This window comes from Orbicella franksi, unplaced genomic scaffold (assembly GCF_964199315.1).
Source record: "Orbicella franksi unplaced genomic scaffold, jaOrbFran1.1 SCAFFOLD_292, whole genome shotgun sequence".
NCBI classification, from domain to species: domain Eukaryota; kingdom Metazoa; phylum Cnidaria; class Anthozoa; order Scleractinia; family Merulinidae; genus Orbicella; species Orbicella franksi.
Genome location: NW_027670885.1, coordinates 9,789 through 31,000, shown reverse-complemented (window position 1 = coordinate 31,000; position 21,212 = coordinate 9,789). Strand labels below are relative to the sequence as shown.

Sequence of the window (21,212 nt, the reverse complement as noted above, 5' to 3'; positions counted from 1 at the left end):
TCGGACAGATCTTCTCACGTTTATAAGCATTTGCAGGCTTCAGAGTCGTGCCGTACCTCTTGTAACTTAGACTGCTTCAAGATCTTAGACTCTGCACCTATTAAGTACCAAGTTAAGCTTAAGGAGTCTATGTACATCAAGTGGGAAAAGCCTGACCTTAATCAACAGGTCAAACACATCAATTTGACGCTTTCCTTATAGCTGCACGCGCACGCGCATCTTTTTATTTCCGTTAACTTCGAAATTTATCTAGCGTATTGTTTTCCAACGCAATGTAACGTATGATTTGTAACAGGCACGTTTTAAATCACTGTAAACTTTCATAACCGTCACACTGACGATGACGGATGTAACGTCGAAACATGTTTGTGAAAATTAAAAAAGTCGTATTATTTTTGTAAATTTCTATATTTTTGCTGCTCTCTCGACCTTTTGGAATAATAATTAACTGGAAATGGTGTGGAGCATGGCAAAATCATGAAAAGTATAGGGAACATTCTCGGTTGACAAAAAATGGAATTTCTCTGATCCATCAATACATATCAGTGCTGTACTTCGGGACGTAGAAATTTTTAACTTTTAACTTCTAGAAATGAAACAATTGTATGTGGAATTATATTTGCCTGGATGTGGTTAGGCGTTATAAACATGTTGTTCCTGTTGTTCTTTTCAAATAATGATTACCAGGATTTTTGATGAGGTTTACCGTTTTACACCCTTTTACCTTTGACTGCCAAAATTTTCACTAAAATGCCGTTTTTGACTGGTAAATCAGTTTTTTGGCTGCCATGACGCAAAATAGACCTTAATTTTTGCTGAAAAAGCTATTTTCTTTTACCAAAAAGATAGATTTCCCCAAGATTAGGTACCAAAATGTGTAATACTTCAATTTGGCGTACGCGCATAAGCCAAAATTTTGGACCGGATTGTTTTTTTTCTTTCTTTTTTGCCATTGCCCGTTCCGAATTTTTTTCCTTGCCCCTTTGCTTTCTTTTTTCTCGGCCCTTTCACCCTCGCTACCTCGTACGTTTCATATTCTTTCTGGCTGCCATAAAAAAAATGGGTGTTAATTATGGGCAAAGCCCGGAAATGAGACCTTGTTCAATTACACGTATAATGGGCCATTTTACCACCATTTTCACATTAAAACTGATAACGTTGTTTTTCAATTTGCTATCTTAGAATGCCGTCGATTTGTTGTGCGGATAGATCTCTTCTAGCTCTACTATCTGCTTATCAAGAATATCTGGTGACATTTAAATTGACGACGTCACAAGTGATACAAAGAGCACGATCACTCACTCAGGGCGTGTATATGCGCCGTTGGCAGTCACAGGGTTAAACATCAAAACGTGTCTACACGCCTTCGTTATCACCGCTCTACTAGTAACCAGTTCTTCCGATTCAACAGCTAAATCATCATTACGATACGCAAATGGAGGTCTTTACAAGACATTTGACACCTTTAATTTGCGCTAATATTTTTTTCACGGTTAATGGTTTTTAATTTGTTTTACATCTAACGGTTAAATTTGAAGCTTTTTTACGCCTAACGATTAAATTTCTGGCCCTCTTACGGCTAACGGTTAAACCCCATTGAGACCCTCTGATAGTGTCTCTCCGCGGATGAACAATATCGCGTCACGTGATCAATTTAAACCAATAAGAATCGGAGAAAATTTAATGGTGAACTATAATGGCTGATAGTATACGAGTAGCTCAGCCAATCAGATTGGGGTATTTGCATTAATATAGAGTAGTAGAATTCTACTAGTCACTGTTAATATAAATCAGAAGCATATTGTCTATGCCGTTCTCTGATTGGCAACGCTACTCACTATCTATTCTGTGATAGACAGTGATGAGCCTAACAATGTGAACTTGTTTACAAAATGACGGCCGCTTCTTGGCGTTTTCGAAGTGTCTGGGAAGGGGATTTAGATTGCGCTCTCGTCAAGTATCTCGCGTTATAGTTCACCACTGAATTTTCTCCGATTCTTATTGGTTTAAATTGATCACGTGACGCGATGGCGTTCATTCGCGGAGAGGGACTATCAGCCCATAGTGTCCGTCCCGAGGAAAATACCCGGATGGATAGTACTCGTCCGTGAATTTTTCTGTAAACAAGCGGGATTATAGAAAATAAACAATTGAAATCGTATGAAGTGGGTTTTTGTCTGTTTTTTTTTTCGTATTTTATACTGATTTGGCTTTAATGGCTTTCATCTAAAAAGTTGAAAATAATTCAATATGATTTTTGAGCTGGTGCGCGGAAGAAAATCTAGTGATGAACAATAAAGACAATAGAGTGTTTATGTCTCGGAACTGTCGGTCTGATAGTTGCCCCTTGAAAATTTGATGTTGTTAAAACTAATATTTGTTTTAAGTACATCAAATGTCCGCGGGGTAACTATCAGCCGATAGCTCCTCGACAGAACAACTCTTGTTTAAATAGAAATCTCGAGATCATAATATAATTGTTTAATAGGCAGCGAACGTGCGTGCGCTTCTCTTGAAACTGAAAATTATTCTTAATTTTAGGCTTAAAAATACAGGAAATTGTAGGCTTTTCGCTATAATCTTTTAGATTGTCTACTAAGACATTTGGACTTCTCGCTCTCGTTTCTAGGAGTGATACTAAACTCGGCTACACCTCATTTACTATTCGTTCATAGAAAATCCTCACGGCTATAAATTGTATTTGGGGGTGTTGATATCCACGCTTTCGGCTATTGGTCGCAGGCAATCAACGAGCCCATTAACGTACAGCGTTACTTCAAATACCCCAGTTTATTCGTGTGTGGTTCGTTTTACATTTTTAGTGGTTTACATAAGTTGGTATAGATATCATATTTTATGAATATTATTCTAATATTTGACAATTCAAAGTTCTTGAAGAACATAAATTTGAATAAAATACTGTAACCTTTGCTTTTCTTAAAACAGTTTTGACAATATCCTTCAGGTAAATTTAGGTGTGGAAAAGGTAACTACACGCAGAAGCAAATTTCAAAATACAAGATAACTAAGGGTAGAAAAAACTATAGAGGAAATGAAGTTTGCAGTTTTTAAGATACGCCACGCTTGAACTAGCTGATTTAAAATCTCTTTAACAACTCGTAAAGTAACAAAACTCATCAGACTAGCCTAAATGAAATATCGGCACAAAAATAACCAAATATGTCTTGGCTAATGAATTCACTGTCTGCACAGCTTCTTTAGAAGCGTAAATAAATACGAAAATATATCTTTTCAATAGGTTTAATACACGAGCGTTTGGAGTAATGTAGAAGATTATTTTTGCGACATAAATCGATATCAACTTTACGATCTCGAGCACTACATTCAAAAATACATTCAGTTACTCCAAACACTCATAAATTATCCTTCACTACTTAATAAATCTTATATCCACTTACAGTATTTCTTTTCTCAATTCCGTTTACAATAAAAACAAATTATTGAAATTGCTGAATGCTTTAAATGAAAATCGAATAAATCTTGTGCTTGAAATATATTTCAGTTACCCAGACCATAGTTAATAGAAGGAATGGTTAAGAAGCCGGTAAACATCAAAGAAGCAAACAAACAGGCTAAGATTTATGTTGGAAGGTCCTTGACCCTGCACATCTTTTGTTTCATACTCACTGACTACGCATGAATCACATAATCGCGATGCTTCTATTGGTTAGTTTTATGAGCGCACATAACCACCTTTTGTACTATTTTGCCAGGTATTTTTGCAGGGTCAACCACCACAACAGCAAACAAAAACATACAACTAAGAGCTTTGCGAGGTTTCGTAACCATTTTCCTCTATTAACTATGCCCAGACCATTCACTTTTTCAGACAGGCGGGACGCCTGGGGTAGTAGGTAGAATTTCTAACGAAATGAAAGCAAAACGTCACAGTGAACTTTTGAGGAATTGACCAATTCACAATTTCCGCCATATTGGTTTTCATACTACAGTTGAACAGTGCTTTCGTATTATAATCGTTCATTTTACTTACTATATTTTGTGGCAAATTTAAGGTTGACTGCGGTTTTCGTCGTTCAGTTTTGTTTTCGTCCAAATGAAGAAGTCGAATTAAAAGAATTGTATTGTATAATGCAAATTTAGCTATGCGGTCTGCAATAAGCACAAAAAATTGGTAATTCTCGAATAATCGGCTCTCTCCAGAAGTTAAACTTATTCGCATCAACCACAATTTGACCCACATGTTAACCATTAACGAAATTTTTAGGTTATGCTATACATTGACTTATTAACTACACAAGCAATCAATTAATCTTTTTAAAAAACACCGAAGCTGATTTCGGTTTCAAAAACGGTCGATGCCATTTTTAACGGTCGATGCCATCATTGGTAACCAAGCCTTTTAGAATCGACGATGCCATATCTGCTTTAGTTTAGGCCTGGACAAGGTAGAAAATGGTTATAATTTGTTGATGGAGTAAAACGCACTCACCAAATGCTTAATTAGTCATATTCACACTGGTTTGCTTACGGTTAGCTTTTAATTGATGGTTGGGGCAATTCTATCATTACTATTTAAGAAAGTCACGTTTTCTAATTAAATTTTGCGGAGATTTGGCGAATCAACCTGGTGTGTAGTGGTATCAGAGGGATGTTAGGAAACAGAGGTTCCGGGTTCGATACTAAATGGTTACTTACAAATTTTCGTTTTTCTTTACTTAAGTAGAGAAAAATTCGTTGATAGTTAAATAAATTTCCGAGTGTCGCGAAAATGGCATCGACCGTTTACGAAACGGACAACTGCAGCGCCGAAATTAGCTCAGATTTCTACTAACCACGACAGCAATGAAACCATAAGGGTCCGTTCACACTACGCCGGAGAAATTTGAAAACGCAGCTTTATTTCTACGGTTAGGCCTACCGTCTACACTAATCCGTCACGAAAACGAAGCTTTTCGAAAACGCTCGTCAAACCTGAGGATTTTGAAAACGCCGGCTTTTCGTTTTCGCTTGGATCGAAAACATTTTGAAAACGAAGCTTTTCGCAAATGACGAATCGTGAAGTTACGATAATCACGTGATTTCCTTGAACGAGTCTTAGCCAAACACACATCCAAAACGACCAGTGGCTGTTGCGTTTTTAAGTTCCTACGGCGTAGTGTGGACGGAAAACATTTGATGCGTTTTCAGAGTGAAACCTCCGTTTTCAAATTCTTCTAGAGTATTGTGGACGGGGCCTAACATAACTGTGAAATTAATTTCATATTGCTTACAAACTCAGAAGTCGCGTGGTCAATTTGCATTAAAACTAGAAAACCAATATGGCGGCTATCGAGAGTAAGACTTGTTTACAGTTTTAGTGGTCATTATTTTGGTTTTTCTTCATCATTTTCATCTCCTTTCTCTGCTTCTTGGAGGGGAACGTCGTCACTTCTCTCGCCATTAACAGAAAAGTAGACGTACTTGTAGAAATAGGACATAATCATGAAGATGATCATTACCAGGGATAATAAACCAGCAAAGAAGAAAAACTCGTTTGCCTGGAAATGAAAAAGAAATAATCATTATACTGAGAAAACAAAATAGCAATTGTTCAACTTGCTACGACGCTGATCTGAGGCAAAGCTTAAACCACAAAATCCGCTAATGTAGCATCAAAAATTGGAAATAAGACTTTTTTCTTGACAAGTCACGCTACATACTTTTATGTCACAGAACACGTCACGCAAGCGACAATCATAAGGCCTTATTTTTTTGTTTGGGGTGGGGTGAGGGGTGGGGGTGAGGACATACACCTTTGCCTTGACCAGAGGAAGCCCAGTAATGGTAGTAACCTTTGGAGAATGACAAAGGAAGGCGGGCAAGAAAACGGATTGAAATTTGAAACATGGAGAACACGCGGCTACAATTCTAACAACTCTGAAATTCAACAGTCACTGTCAATTTAAAGGAATTTTGAATCACTGGTTACGCTCTGAAGAATTACGAAGCACACTTATAGCCGCTATCTAAACAACACCCCTGTTCTTACCATGTTATCCGTGAGTCTCGCTTCAGCGAATATTACAACAATAGCGTTTCCAACAGACACAGTCATAAGCCAGCCAGCCATAACACACGACTTCATGCTGACGGGAGCCTAATAAGGAGAGAGATTGAGAATAAACTGCCATGAGAACGTCAGTGAACAGAGACAAGTGTAAATCCGTAAAATGGTTCAACATTTGGGTCTGAGAAAGCTGTTGGTTAACGACAGCAAGCCACAACAAGTCACCCACGAATAAGTGATTACCACTTAAGGGTGACTTTCTCAGCATACTATATTCTCGGTTTGCGGGAACGGTGAAGGGAAACCTCTTGGAAGCAAAAAAACGCTTTTCAAAACAGTCCAACTTCCCACGCACAACATCAACACGAAATAAGTGCCTGCTACAAGACGCTCCACCGTCAATGTAGGACTTTTCCACTCATTCAAAGGCTCTTTTTTTCAGTTTAACCCAAGTCACTCTAGTCCAGTTCCCGCCCTCTGTCACGCATTGCTTCGCTCTTACGTTGCGTGACAGGCAGTCAGCTGGAACTCTCTTCCAGTCATTGAAAGGCGCTTTTTATTACAAGTTTGACGCACGTCACTCTAGTCTAGTTCCGGCCCTCTATCACGCAACGCTTCGCTCTTGCGTTGCGTAATAGGAAGAGGACCAGAACTGGGTAAAGTCAGAGGGACTGAGCTCCAGAGGCACTCACCTGAGAGTAAGCGAACTCCAGCCCTGTTATGGAGAACAGGACTTCTCCAGCTGTGATAGTGACGTATTGAGGAATCTGCCACAGCATGGAAATTGACTTGGGACTCACGTCTGCAAACTTCTTTATTATTAGCTGAAAGATTTGAGACAATGAATTAATCAAACAGCCTAACCTTAACAATAGTTGCAACCGTTTCAAGGCAAATCTAGAGAGAGATCATGTTTCTGGGGGAAATCTCTTCGCTGCGTCAGCGGTCAGATAATGAACCTTTTCGTTTACTACGAGCATGTATTCAGACTCCTTGTAGACACATGATGTCTTCACGACAATTAACATTTCAAGACGTGAAAGGAACTTTTACTTGCTAAATTATTACGATTTTCCCTGACTTTTCTTCAAAATGTCCATTCTCCCTGACTCAAAATAAAATTCCCCGACTTTCCCTCACCCTGAAGAATATTTTTCCCCGACCATTTTCTAACCTGTGGCCACCCTGAAGGACGCAATGCCATTACAAAATACAACGTAAGATTTATTATAACCACAGAAATACAGAACGAGATCTTCATTGAAAGAAAAAGCCAACCTCGCTAGTTTTGTCGGGATTTGGTTGGATGATAGCACTGTACACGCCACCATTAGCAAAATACACCTTCTGATCCAAGAGCTTCGTGTCTGTACCAGCTGTCATGATTTTTATTGGATACCTGAAAGGAAAACGTGACGCAAAGAAAAAACGCTCAGAGTGACGCAACGTAACACAAAGAAACAACATTCAGAGTAACGCAATGTAACACAAAGAACCAACGCTCAGAGTAACACAACAGTCGCTGTTTTATGCCCAACTCAAGAAAACGTGATCTGCTGTACCCATACCAAGACGAAGTACGAATACTTCCTGAGAAAACGGTGACCTTGACTGAAAAACAAACGACGGATTTTCAAGAAAAAACCCACTTTTTTCTTAGACCACGTCCACACCACGCCGGGTGAATTTGAAAAGGCAACAATCACCGGTCATTTTAGATCTGTGTTAGAGGCCTTAGAGTTTCCGTCTGAAGAGTTTTGGGTCGTCCTGTAATACTGGTATATAACTACGCGAAAAATTACAAAGTAACCTACAGTTGTAATAATCCCGATTTGTTCTCTTATTCTCATTACCCGTATGCTTGACTATGAATACAAAATGTAAGAGGAAATTAGATGCTGATAACTTACTTCTTTGCCAGTAGTTTCTTATATTCGGTGTTCTTGAAAGGTCCGACTCCACTGTACGTCAAGGTTTTGTTGAGTTTTATGTCCACAAACGGTGCAACATCTCCTCCAGCGTAAAGAAATCTGGAAAGTTTAGACAACCATCAGAAAACGCTTTTCATGTACAGTTAGTGCAAGATGCTACCTACGATATTCCTGTAAACCTCAGATTTTCCTGGCTTTCTATGTTCATTTATAAAAACTGCAAAGGTAACAAAGCAGGGCCGGTTGTCCGAAGTCCGATTAAGCCAACCCAGGATTAGCGAGAATTTTGTAACTTTTCCTTGAGGTTTTCTGTTTATATTGTTTTCCCTTCAGTTTTGAGTTTGAATAGTCTCAAAGTCTCAAACTACACAAAACATAAGCAGTAAAAAGCATTTTTTATACAAGAAAAGTTAATACTTCTGTTAACTTTCAATCCTGGGTTAGCGTTAACCGGCATTTTCGAACGACCTGGCCCATTGCACAAATTGGACGAAAACAGCTACAACCCAGTCTGTCTTAGATCCAGGAACATGTATCCTTCTTAGACGAAAGAGTTTCACTAAGATGTTTCCGATCTAAAGAGTAGCTTACTTCAGTGTAAGGAAAACCTAACAAGATCGGTAAATTTATCTTGTGAATTATTACAGACCTGACTTTTGTAATGCCTCCATTCAGTGGTTCAACAATGTCATCAAACTAATTAACGAAGACAGGAACACAAAGTCAGTTGGAACATCCTCATGTGCACGTACCCCCACCCCACTCCACCTGGTTTCAACCTCAAAGAATAAGCTGTCTTAGAATCATAAGTATGTACTGTAGCACACATTGCATGTTTTCAAAGCGTCCTAGTAACTACATTTCAAGGGTACTTAGTCAGCCCCACCCATTTAGAGTGTGAGTGGATTAAATATATCTAAAGACAGCAATTTCTCTTATACTCGAGGAGCCACGCCACGGTTTGTGCATCTTGAAATGTTCAGCCTAAATTTCCTTGTTCCTTTATGGTTCATTATCATCTCTTTAGTGTTTTTCTTTCTCAGTAAACTGTTATTTTCAGGTTTCCTTCAATTTAAAAGTAGTTTTGTACATGGCCAAGATAACTAAAGAAAACCGTGACTGAGTTCCTTTAAGGAATCAAGGCGATTAAAGAAGATCTGGTTGAACTCACTTGTTCGCCAATCAGAGCATTCTTTTCAATTCCAACAACGAAAGAGGACGCTCCTTTCTCTTTGATCTTGACAGAGAATGACTTGGTCAGTGAAGTGGGACAGTTCACTGTTTTCACGTTGATTGAATCCAGCGTGACTGGGACGTGATAATACTCTGAATCCTGAAAACCAAAGCAGATCAGTGTTTGGAGGTTAGAAATGGAGGCAGCGTGGTCGAGTGGTTAGGGCGCCGGACCTGAAATCCGGAGATCGCGGGTTCAAGTCCCGATCTGACCACTAAGCTGGAGTTGTTTCTCGGTAGACCCTATTTCAACTCCTCGGTCATGCTTGTAAATAGCCAACTAGTCTGCCTCACGCCAGTTGGGATCTTTAAGCCTATTATGTTTCGTCAGAATATTTCTTTCTTTCAGTTTAAGTAGCCTGCCTGTGAACTACTAGGTGTAGCTAAGCGCATTGACCACTATAAACAATATTTGAACACTTTTTTTGAACATTTTGCAACTTCGATATCGACGCCAACCACCAAGCAGGTTATTATCAACGCTTAAAGTGCAACTTCACTTTCTAACTCATCAGAAATCACACATGACAATTAGACCGTTACCCATGTTTTTTTCAGCTTACTTTTGGACAAGGGCGCAGATTTCCTTGTTCTTTCATTCAACTATGCTATATGGCTTTCCCGGCATGCGGGTAAGTTGAACCAAATACTGCAACGTGATTGGCTACCCGAGAGAGCAAGATGGGGTTATCCCGCCCACTCGGGATTTCCCACTGTGTCCCGCAAGAAAATGGTGTTCTGTTTGCAACATGAGACCAAATTTGTGCGGTCAAGATGGCTGGATATTGAAATCGTTCTTCTTGTGCGTTTTGAACATCGACGCGTAAAAAGAGACCTTGACTAATAACCAGCCATCCTGACCTCACGCGCGGTCAATAACCCAAAAATTGCCTGCAGACCGTGAGAAGATTTCATACAGACTTTAAGATCCACGTTAAACGAGAGCAGCTAACCGCTAGGTGTCACGCGACCAACACCAGACGCCACGTTTGAGGCTTTCGAGTCGCGTTTTGAACGTCAAGAGGTGGGTTTTCACGTAAGTCATTTACCTCAAGCTTTATTGCTTTGAATTTTATTTTATCCCATGTACAAATGCTGAAATCGTATAAAGTAACCCTTTTTCTACAAATTAGTTATATTTTCAGGCAAGTAAGCAATTACGCAGCCTTTTGTTGTTGTTTGTACAACGGCACTGATCCTAATTGGAAATCCAATATGGCGGCGGCTTAAGTTGAATCCGGGAGTTGAATGTGTGCTTATTGGTGCTTTATTTCTTTAGAAAGCTAAACACGCTAGCAAACATACTATTTTTTCAACAATTTCCATTGCACTGAATGGATGATTTCTATTCGCTCAAATTTACTCCAATCTAAATCGACTAACGTCCAAACAGCGCTGGAACTACAAACGTCTAACTTCAAATGGCATTTAGATGATCTATAGGTCTCTAATAAACACGGGTTTCCATACCTCTGTCGCTGGCACCTCAGTATTCAGTCCAAGGCCAAACGCGTTTATAGGGCACACTCCGGCATTAATGATTCGGAGATTAGCAAAACCTGCGGCCGGCTCATTCACTGCGATACGACTTTTCTGTGAAATTAGACACGTATGTAAACATTTGCCTGTTGATATCAGGCCCCCATCCACACTACGCCAGAGAAATTTGAAAACTGAGTTTTCTCTGAAAACGCATCAAATGTTTTCCGTCCACACTACGCGCCGAAGAAATTTGAAAACGCAACAATCACTGGTCATTTTCCATTTGTGCTTGAGGAAATCCCAGTCAAGGAAATCATATGATTATTATGACTTCATGGCTTTTCTTCGAAAAGCACCGTTTTCAAAATGTTTTCCGTCCACACAGTCACTAAAACGCAAAGCCGGCGTTTTCAAATTCCTCCGGTTTAAGGAGCGTTTTCGAAAAGCTCCGTTTTCGTGACGGATTAGTGTGGTCGACGGTAGGTCTAACCGTAGACATAAAGCTGCATTTTCAAATTTCTCCGACGTACAGTGGACGAGGCCTCATTCAAAGATAACACCTTCCAAAACATCTGACCACAAGTAAGTAACCTTAATACATGTAAAACGTCCAGTGAAGAACTTACAAGAACTTACTGTACACAAACACTGACTAAGTTTCATTTTTACAGGACATTGTTTACGCAGATTTCAAAAGTAAGGTCATTCATGGATCTCATTTCAACTTAGTTTCGGACAACTAAAAGTGAAATCAGAGTGAAAACTGTCTTTAAAACTCAAAGGAACAGTGACAAATCAAAATAGGCCATATTTGTATTCTTAGTATTGGATTGGAACTACAGTGCACAGTGGAACTTCGCCTTACGATCACCTTGCTATTACGGCCACTTTTTCGGTTTCAATTTTCTAAAAATTATATCTGCGTTAAAGAAGAGTTTTTAAGTGCAATTGGGATATATCTAGTGTTAAGACGTCCCTCAATAAGATCGGTCATGAGGTTTGACCCTACCCCGTTAATACGGCCAAATTTCCATGGTCTGTTAGTGACTGTATTAACGCGGTTTCACTGTAGCTTGCAGTGGAGGCTCATGGAGAGGAATATCAATTAAAAAAGAGAGAAATGTCATTTGCATTTGAAGACTCCTCGCATTAGCCTCAATTCCAAGCTAGTTCCAGTCCTATACCGAGGATATGAAAATGGTATATTTTTAAAAGGCAGACAAAACTCAACACAGCTATGTAGAATGTGTCTGTAGCTTCCTGCTGGATAACTTACCTGTATAGCTATCTGAATGAATGCCGCCATTACAAATGAACATGCTGCCAGCAGCATTCCAGCACACATGCGCTGTAAAGGTCTGCAAGGTAATGATCACAATAAATTTCTTCTTTAATTTTGTTTTAGAACTACAGTCGCGCTGAATTCATAAGCAGCATGCAAGCAGCAGCAAATGGAATACTATACTTTATCCAAAGATCACCCCAGTTATGTGGAATGCATCATAAGCAGTTGCGTAAATAAAGCCTGAGAAAAAATATTCAGGCTTGAACTGGACCTACACTTCTAAATGTCATTCGCACTCAAATTTTGAGTATCGTAGGTGACTTTGCTCGGTTTTCGTAACTTGCAGCTTGTTGACAAGTCGAAAGGGAACCCCAGTTCAAGCCAGAATTTGTTTGCTTCATTTTTTTTCAGGCTTCATTTGAGCAACTGCTTACTTAAGGCTGCGTTTATAACTGTGATGATCTTCCCTGTACAGTGCAGTAGATCTCCTACAGTTCAAATAACTATTTTATATCATGCCATAGACAGTACAGCCAATCAGAATACAGGAAAGCCGTTGGATATCTTCCCGCCATACATCATGCGCTGCATGGCCTAAAAGCTCGTGTTTATACTGAGAAAATACAAGTGACTTGTGGGATATTCCATGGCAGCACCAGTTAACTGGTATGTATTTCAAATATTCAAACTTCTAAAGTTAACACTGATATAACGGAACATCAGTTGTTTACTGTACCTTACAAGAAGGTTGCATTTTCTCAGCAGAGGATAAATAATCGTTTCAAAGATAGGAATCATGATCAAGATAAAAACTGGATTGAGTGCCTGGAAAAGAGAGTGTACAACATGAATAACGCTTACAACTTTGCTCAGACCACAGCTGAAGTGTAACTAAAAACCGAAACTTCTATACAACAATGCGTAAATATGTAAAAATGAAACCAAACCTGTATTTGATCTGGTTTTAAAGTTCCAAGTGCACCCTGCAACAAGAAAGTAGAAACATTATCGGTAAGTAACTTTATTTCCAGTTTTCATTGCCTTCAAGTCAAAAAGCAAAATGTGCGAGACATGCAGCTTACAGCGCTTAACGTTCCAGTGAAAAATCTGACGCGTTAAATTAAGACTGCAGTTTTGGCAGGAATTTCAGCGCACGCGTGCAGTGGGTTTGACCACTGTGAGGGCAATCTCATCTCCAGAACCCACGCGTTTCCGGTCGTTGCAGCTTTTGGGAACGAGATTGTTGGGAAGGATTTATCAATAGTAACACTGGTGTTGGAAAATATGCCATAGTGATCCATAATGATAATCTAACTTACAATATTTCCGTCCATTTCTTCAGCTTGAAGAGTCCAGCGTGATCCCTATAATTAATATCAAGAATAACAAACATCATAAGATGATTATGCACCTTTCTATAAACACAAGGTGCAGCAAAATTCATGTTCAGAAGTTTATGCAAATGCCACATCTTAAAGTTTACACTTAAGCTTTGTTTTCTGTAGGCTTCTTGGTAGTTTTAACTTATTTGTATCAGTGAAATCAACAGTGGTGAATGAAATAATCTCACACACTGATTACAGTATCTCAATGTCCTTGGTAAGCAGTCAAACAATTCCAATTGGAGGGGGAGATGGGGAGGGAGAATGATTGTGAGTGCTTGTGGTTCACGGTAACCTCTCACCTGTTGATCAAAGAGCGTCCAGAAAACAGGCAAAGGAAGAAACAAAAAAAGAACTTTGAAGAGTGCCTTGATGTCTTCCACCATATGAGACTACAAAACAATTGAACAAAATGAAATATGAACATGTATGGCATGTAAATAACGAAAAAATATGACTGAGGCAATGTCCATAGTTAAATTCTCTTTTTAGGTATTTAGGCTGCTTATGATGATTATCAACAACAGAAAACGAAAAAGATGACTGAGGCAAGTGCCTTGGTTTGTCTGTTACTAGCTACTGCCCTGAACAGACCATCACAGTCTATACATGTACTGTAAATAGTAAGAAAAACTTCATGTTACACAAAGGAACTCACACTAAGCTAAGTGGAAAGGTTGCAACTCTAAAAACATGCATGTAACTACACACCTCACATTACTAACATTTACAAAGACACAGAATGGAAAAGCTTAAAGATTCAACTAAAGTATAAATAGAATGCTAGTGGAATTACTTTGTTAGAACAACAACAAAAAAAGGACAGTATATGACATACTCCATAATCCTCTTTTGCATAGTCCATCCAGTGTTCCCTCTTATTGCCTTTTCCAATACTCTTAACTTTATTCTTGATGGCATTCTGAACAAAAAAATCCATGAACAGTGTTAAAAATGTCAAATGAATGCTATTGGGCAGACTGTATTCTCACATGTTACTGTCTCTTGTCGTACAAGAGTGTGATTAAAACCCTAGTGAGTGACCATTCAAATGAAAGCTATTGAGCAGTACTTTCATGTGGTACTGTTTATTAAGCTGTCAAAGGTGTGGTTATGTCTGTGGTTGAAAGCCTATCATGTGACTATTTAAAGAAAGCTAAGTACTGACATATAGCAGTACCCTCAAATGGTATCCTATGTGCTGTTGTGGGTTTAACTTTATTTGATGGTGCCCAAACCTCTTTCAACTTGTACAGTATATGCAACTTTTATTAAGCGTATTTTTAATTATAAAATAAATAATGTATAGTACAAACCCCAACAGCACAGCCAACTTGAAGAACAATATTTCCTTCAGGAGCAACTTTCTTGTACTTGTTACGACCACAGTAAAACAAAGCTATAGGGAAGGATAAGAAAAAGACAAAATGGTTAGGTTAGCCAGAAAAAAAAAAAAAATTAAATCTTCCCATGATGATTTAATATCATCAAACTATTAAGAAAAACTCAAGTGCAGGGAAAGCCATTAGAGATGGAATGTAATGTTTAAATCAATAATAATTATTGTTTCACCTAATTCCAAAGTGTTACTTCCCTTCACCATAATGGTTTAAATTACTGTCTGTTCTTTTAAGGTACAATTTTTTAAAAACTATTTTAAATTAACTTTTTTTGGTACATTTTTCTATCCATCCACAGGGGTTTCATTAGAAGCTGGCAACCGGCGAAAATCACCACCTACTTTGTCAGAATTTATCTCTTACCACCACCTACTTTGTCTGTTTTTTCCCTCAAATTATTGAAAAAATTCATCAGTTTGCCACCTACATGTACTTTATTTAGCTCAGACGGCTATTTCAACACTTATTGAAAACCCTGCATCCACGGCAACAGTAACTATAGACTATAGCTGCTGCATACAGTACACACCATTGCAGCTGACCACGCTGGAAATTGCAGAGCACATACATCATACGTACTGGATCTTGTGCTGTCAGCACAATCACCACCCCTCCTTAGAAGATGGTACTCGTATGTTTTCTATTAAATCATACGTCTTTGAGGAATAAAAAAAAATATTGAACGCACTCGTCTTTACACTCGTAAATTTTTCTGCACCTCAAGTTTGCATGATGTTCTCAGGGAAGTGCAAACCACATACCTATTGATAAGATCATCAACAATGCAGGAACTCCAAAAGCCAACATGTAACAGTCATGACCAAAACATGACACATCACCTGCGTTTAGATTGAACAAGAAGGTACTCATTTATCAAAAGAACTCAACACTGTCTTCCGTTGTTACGTTTTTTCCTTTTGATAAATACCCAGTAATTGGGGAGCAGGGATGGCGCAGTGGTGGGAGTGCTTGCCTCCCACCAATGTGACCCAGTGCCATATGTGGGTTGAGTTTGTTGTTGGTTGTGGCCTCGCTTCCAGGGTTTTTCTCCAGGTTCTCTGGTTTTCCTCCCTCCTCAAAACCAACATCTCCAAATTCCAATTTGACCAGGATAGAGGGCCTGCATGAAAACCAGCTAAGGTTGGCGTGGCTTCCTCTCTAAATATTGTAATTTTTTTAATCTTTTTATTGTGTATTTATTGGAGTACTAATTTACTTATGAATTCTGTGAAATGTAACGAAAAAATATATTACTGTATTCTATACTTCAACTGCTTTCTGCTATATAATAATAAAAAATTTTATATAGCCATGTATTTCTTGCTTAATCATAGGTGAATTTTACAGATACAGAATACGTTTTAAAGATTACATTATTGTAAAAATAGCACTACCCTCCATGTTCGCATACAAGTATGTGTGACTGGGCAACACCTACCTCTTAACATTGGCGTGACAATCATTGATAAAAGGCTACCCAGATTGATGGCAAAATAGAAAATGGAAAAATAGCTTTGGAGTAAATGCTCCTGCAAAGAAAAGTTTAGGAAAAACAGTAATGAATAAAAGTAAGTTTCAGTATTGTGTAGCAAGATTGCGTTGAAGGGTGACAGAGATTGCGTTACATACTTGATCAGCATTGAACTGATCGCCTCCAAACGCTGACACACAAGGTTTGATTCCTCCAGTGCCAAGAGCAATTAACAGCAGTCCAACCATGGGCCCAACTCTGGGCAAAAGAGCCAAAAAAGCAAAAAACAAATCAAATTATTTAAAACAAATCCCCATCAACTACACATTACAATCACTTGTACATGAAGAGGCGTTTCTAGGGGAGGGGTCCTCCCTTATTTTGGGTAAAAAAAAAAAGAAATCACGAAAGGAAGAAAAGCCGGCAGGGCAACCAAAACACCCCCCCCCCCCCCCCCGTCTCCTTAGCTCAAAGTCTGGATCTGCCACTGAGTGACATGTACAGTATTTCTTCAAAGTCAAAGTTACAATGACAATGGTTTCATTAAGAGCTACAATGTAGGTACTGGGCAATTGACCAGCTGTGAACTAAGACAATTTTCCTTCCCTGGTTTGACCATCTAGAGAAATGTTTTCTTATAGGGAAGTACAATTCCAACAGTTTTGCCTGCCTGTGAAAACCATTTGCTTACCTGCTGAAACCATTAATTAATGATACCCCTGTGATAACAAAGTTGTATGATTCCCCGTTCATAAATATGCAGGAAAGGATCTCATTGACAAATTCACACACTATTGTTAGTCGCGCTTGTTAAACTGCAATTTGAGCACAGCCAAGGCCTGGCTGAGATAAAGGTACAAAAATCCTATTTTGCTTGACTATGTACTCACATTTTTACTTGGGCCAGGACTGCTGGAATTGACGTAATAGCTACGGTGACATTTCCAGTTGCATAAATTATGGAAACATAAAGTATTGTCCTGCAAAAATAATGCGAAATTATCAATAAGCACAAAATAATGTACTCCACGTAACTAAAGTCAATTTCAAAACAAACAAAAGAACTAAATTGTCACTTATAGCCATCTCTTAGGCCCCATCCACATTACACTGGAGAAATCTGAAAACCCAGCTTCATTTCTACAGTGTTGCCTGCCGTCCACACCAATCTATCTTAAAACGGAACTTTATAAAAAATGCTGTTCAAACCTGAGGAGCTCGGGACCTCAATCAGTCTCACTGGATCAAGCTTTACCCCTGTGGGTAAAGTATTTAGGAGGGTGGGGAGACCATTTTAGGGAGAGTGAAGGGGTGGGGCAATTATTCAAAAGGGAGGTGGTTATTTCAAATAGTCCTGACTTAGGGGGCATTTATTCTAGGGGGTGATTATTCCAGGAAGCAATTATTCGAGAGGGAGATTAATGGAGGGGTGGGAATTTTTTGTGGAAATATGGTGACTACATTGTAATAAACTGAAAGTCACTGACTTGTACTTCCCGAGCAGACTGTCTGCCAACATGGCTCCAAAGAGAGGACTGAAATAACACAACATGTTGAATGCATGGTAGATGGCTGTGGCAGAATCATCATCCATCTTCAACATCTGCGTCAGGTATATAACAAGAATGGCTACAGAGAACAAACATCCAAAAAATGAATGAGACTATTGAGAAGACTGTTATCAGTCAGTTCAGAACCAGGGCCTGGTTGTCAAAATGTTATCCATCACATAATTAAATGGTACTACACTTTCTTTGGTTTTGTTCACAACAGGTTCAGGACTAAATCTGGGGATGGCTTTCGGCATCCATGTCAAGCTGTACTTTAGACCCTTTCCCAAACACTGTATAAGTACACTGTATGTACCTGTAGATGTATAATTCCCCATGCTGATTTACTGTAATTACTCACACTCTCTATATATCATTTTCATGTCAAAAAAGTGATATAAATTACATTTATCAGTGATTGGTGTGATACATGCATGCTTACTTTCAATTGGTTTTCATTTTTGTTACTGATTGACTAAACCTTACCATGTATTCCATAATAAGAGAATCTTTCACAAAATTCGTTTCCCAGGATGTACCACACAGAACTAGGGTACCCTGTCTTGTGAAACACATTCTGAAACAAAATAAACTTATTCATTGCCTTTTTTATCTTTTTTTGGGAACAAACATCAAAATACTTCACACATACATACAGTACTTAGCACATGCTCTCGTCTGGAAGTTCTTAAATACTGTAAATTACTTAAAACCTATTTATCAATAATCTACATGTACAGTACGTGTACAAGGATGTGTATGACACATCCAATACAAATTGCATAACTACAGTTCCTGTAGTGATTGCGTGTTCGCGTACATTGCATGTTTTAAATCAAAACTAAATCAAGTGAAATCTACATGTACATGTAGGTACCTTTATCTTTTGTAATTTTGATTCTTTTCCTTTGTCTTGCTTTTCTTGGTCTTCATTTTCTAGAATGACATAAAATTATTAAAGAATGAAAGAAAATTATTTTAGAAGGGGAAAAAGGGCTATACTGCTGCCAAGAGCAAGCAAAATGTTACGAAAATTTTTTCTGTTGTGTGCAGCCTGCTAAGAGCAGTCATTTGAGAAAAATATCTTGTGAACATCTGAGGTTTTCCTCATTCATTCACTTTGCTTTGATGTCGGATTTTGGTGTGGTGTAGCGTAGGGTAGGATTAGGGACTGACAGGGGATAGGTGGTGTGTATGTTAGTCTTTTTAAGAATCTCCCAAAAAGTGGAAATTTTAACGAGGACGTAAAACTTGAACCACAAGAAGACTGGCTGATTTAATTCATGATCATTACCAAAGTCACGCAATTCAGTTTGTTTTGTACGCTTGCATGTTCAGAAGAGTGATTCTAATTTTGTAGACAAGTCTGCTATCATCAGATAAAAGCTAATAGTAGTGTATACTTATGATGGCGATCCAGTTTTCGGTTCAGTATTGCTCAGATAAAAAAAAAATTGGTCTGTTAATTTCTAGTTAAGAACTTTGATCCCACTTTTCCCACTCAAACACCCACAAGACAACTTAAGAGAAAGCTTAACACAAAGAAACAATAAGAGTCCCTCAATGGTCATTGCTGGTTGACAGAACATCAAAGATCAAAAGAAATTATTTTCACTCATAAACACACAAAGACTAGGCAGCTGACATTTCAACAAGGATAAATTTAATATTTCATTTTCAGCTGCCATTTTAGTGCTGCCAGTACTGCTCCATATTGTTTGAAATTAAAAACAGCATTCCTGTATGCTCGAATATAGACACATCTGTCTATATCTGCATGAAACATCATGATAGTCCTCAGTCCTGTAGTTATAAAAACCACATAAAGCAGGAATCCCAATTTTTCGAACCCTTGATTTTTTTACCCTCCTACAACTCGAACTAAAAGTCGTTCCCCTCCTCTTGGTAAAACATTGTTATTTTACCTCTGGTTTCTTGAGCTACTCATTTTTCAAACCAATTTTTGTTTCCCTTTTTGTTTTAATTCATTATCATTAATATTTTTATTGTTACTATTTTTTTTTGTTTTTCCCAGAGGTTAGGGAATATCGACCATGGAAAAATAATTTGTGGTCAAATTGTTAAAAGCAATATACCTATAAGCGTATATGAACCTGATACTGTATGCAGTGAATAAAGACAATATATATTTTTTTCATTTCAGAACTACATGTAACCATTTTACCGAGATCCAGCAAAAATGAGTTTAACAATTTATAATAGCTAGTTTCATATTACTTACATGAATATGATCTTAAAAAGATAAAAAAAAAACAAACAAGAATGTGATTTTGATATTTTGATTTCATGACTGAACAGAAAGAGAGAAAATTGACGGCTGAGGATCTGAAGATTTTATCTCTCTTCGTTCAGTACATGACACTTCCTTGATGATACCTTCTCCGCATCAGCCCAAAATATGCTTCAAATTCTCGAAAACTAGAGAAGAGATTCCATAAACTACCATAGAAAGCCGATCTCATGTATGTTAGTATCACTGGCATTTAGTTTTATTTATAGGACATTTCATCCAGAAAGGAGGAAACTACCTTCCGAAGCCCACTTGTACGTGGTACCGATTGCGCTTAAAATTGATGTATGTCGTGTATTTTGAAGCAAAACAAAAGTAGGCCGGTGATGAAAAACAAAAGATCCGATGTGATGACCAGCTTTTTAACAAACAAGATTTACTTTCACACCATCAAAAGGACTTTTTATACCGTTATAAGTAAGACAGAGAGATTATACTTTCAACTAACGATCAGGTTGACTTGTTTTTAAAGCTTACAAATCCGAAGCGATTTTCAATTACAAGCGTAGTGGATTCAATTATTTTGTTTTAACTGAAACAATAACATCAACATTTACATGTCTGCCAAGCGACATGTTTTAACACGAATTCGAAATTCGAAATTAACACTTTGGAAGACACGATATTGAACTTCGGAAAAAATCCTTCGATTGAATTTTCCCAAAGAAAATATCTGAAAATATGTAAGACATAAGCGTTTAGTTACCTTGTTCCTGTTTTTGATCCTCGGAGTCCGTGTCGTTTAACGGCGTGTAAGCCGCCGAAGACATCTCACTTTCTTTCGGCCCTCAGCTGAGCAGGTAGAAGGCTGTTTTTACATCTCGAAGAGAAACCAACAGCGTCAAACCAAAACAATCGCTTGTCATTTGATCGATGGCGGCGGCATTTTTGTGCCGCGAAGAATTTCAAGAAATATGTGTACGCGATTTGCCGTTAAACCCCCAATAAATAAACGTTCAACTGAAGAGTGTTGAGAGAAACGTCCAGATGAATTATGTATTAGTTGAATTCACCCTCTCCTACCTAATGAAGCGAAGGAAGTGGTGAATTAGAATTTACGAGCGTACGACCTCCTCTTTGCAAAGTGCGCCTTGTTCCTTTTTACCAGCGTGCTATCGCTACAGGGCATGCGTATTATA

At 38.3% G+C, this 21,212-nt stretch overlaps 1 protein-coding gene across 2 annotated transcripts; it reads right to left on the bottom strand.

Annotated features, from left to right (window-relative positions):
- Positions 1 to 4,035: 4,035 nt before the first annotated feature.
- LOC145475839 (solute carrier family 15 member 2-like) lies at positions 4,036 to 21,150 on the bottom strand. 2 transcript variants are annotated; one of them, XR_014046628.1, is made up of 24 exons: positions 20,780 to 21,150; positions 18,640 to 18,698; positions 18,249 to 18,339; positions 17,700 to 17,841; positions 17,103 to 17,192; positions 16,371 to 16,470; positions 16,180 to 16,270; positions 15,503 to 15,580; positions 14,658 to 14,740; positions 14,180 to 14,263; positions 13,644 to 13,733; positions 13,279 to 13,323; positions 12,907 to 12,942; positions 12,696 to 12,784; positions 11,951 to 12,032; positions 10,663 to 10,785; positions 9,131 to 9,292; positions 8,609 to 8,655; positions 7,939 to 8,058; positions 7,307 to 7,427; positions 6,721 to 6,852; positions 6,011 to 6,118; positions 4,497 to 5,519; positions 4,036 to 4,378 (listed from the first exon to the last, which is right to left on the bottom strand). XR_014046628.1 is itself a non-coding variant. In XM_081455291.1 (23 exons), the coding sequence occupies exons 1-23, from the start codon at positions 20,841 to 20,843 to the stop codon at positions 5,346 to 5,348; spliced, it is 2,211 nt and encodes a 736-aa protein (XP_081311417.1). In that variant the 5' UTR covers positions 20,844 to 21,150; the 3' UTR covers positions 4,036 to 5,345. The 2 variants fall into 2 exon arrangements, 1 of the variants encoding a protein (XP_081311417.1); XM_081455291.1 differs by having other exon boundaries at positions 4,036 to 5,519.
- Positions 21,151 to 21,212: the final 62 nt, after the last annotated feature.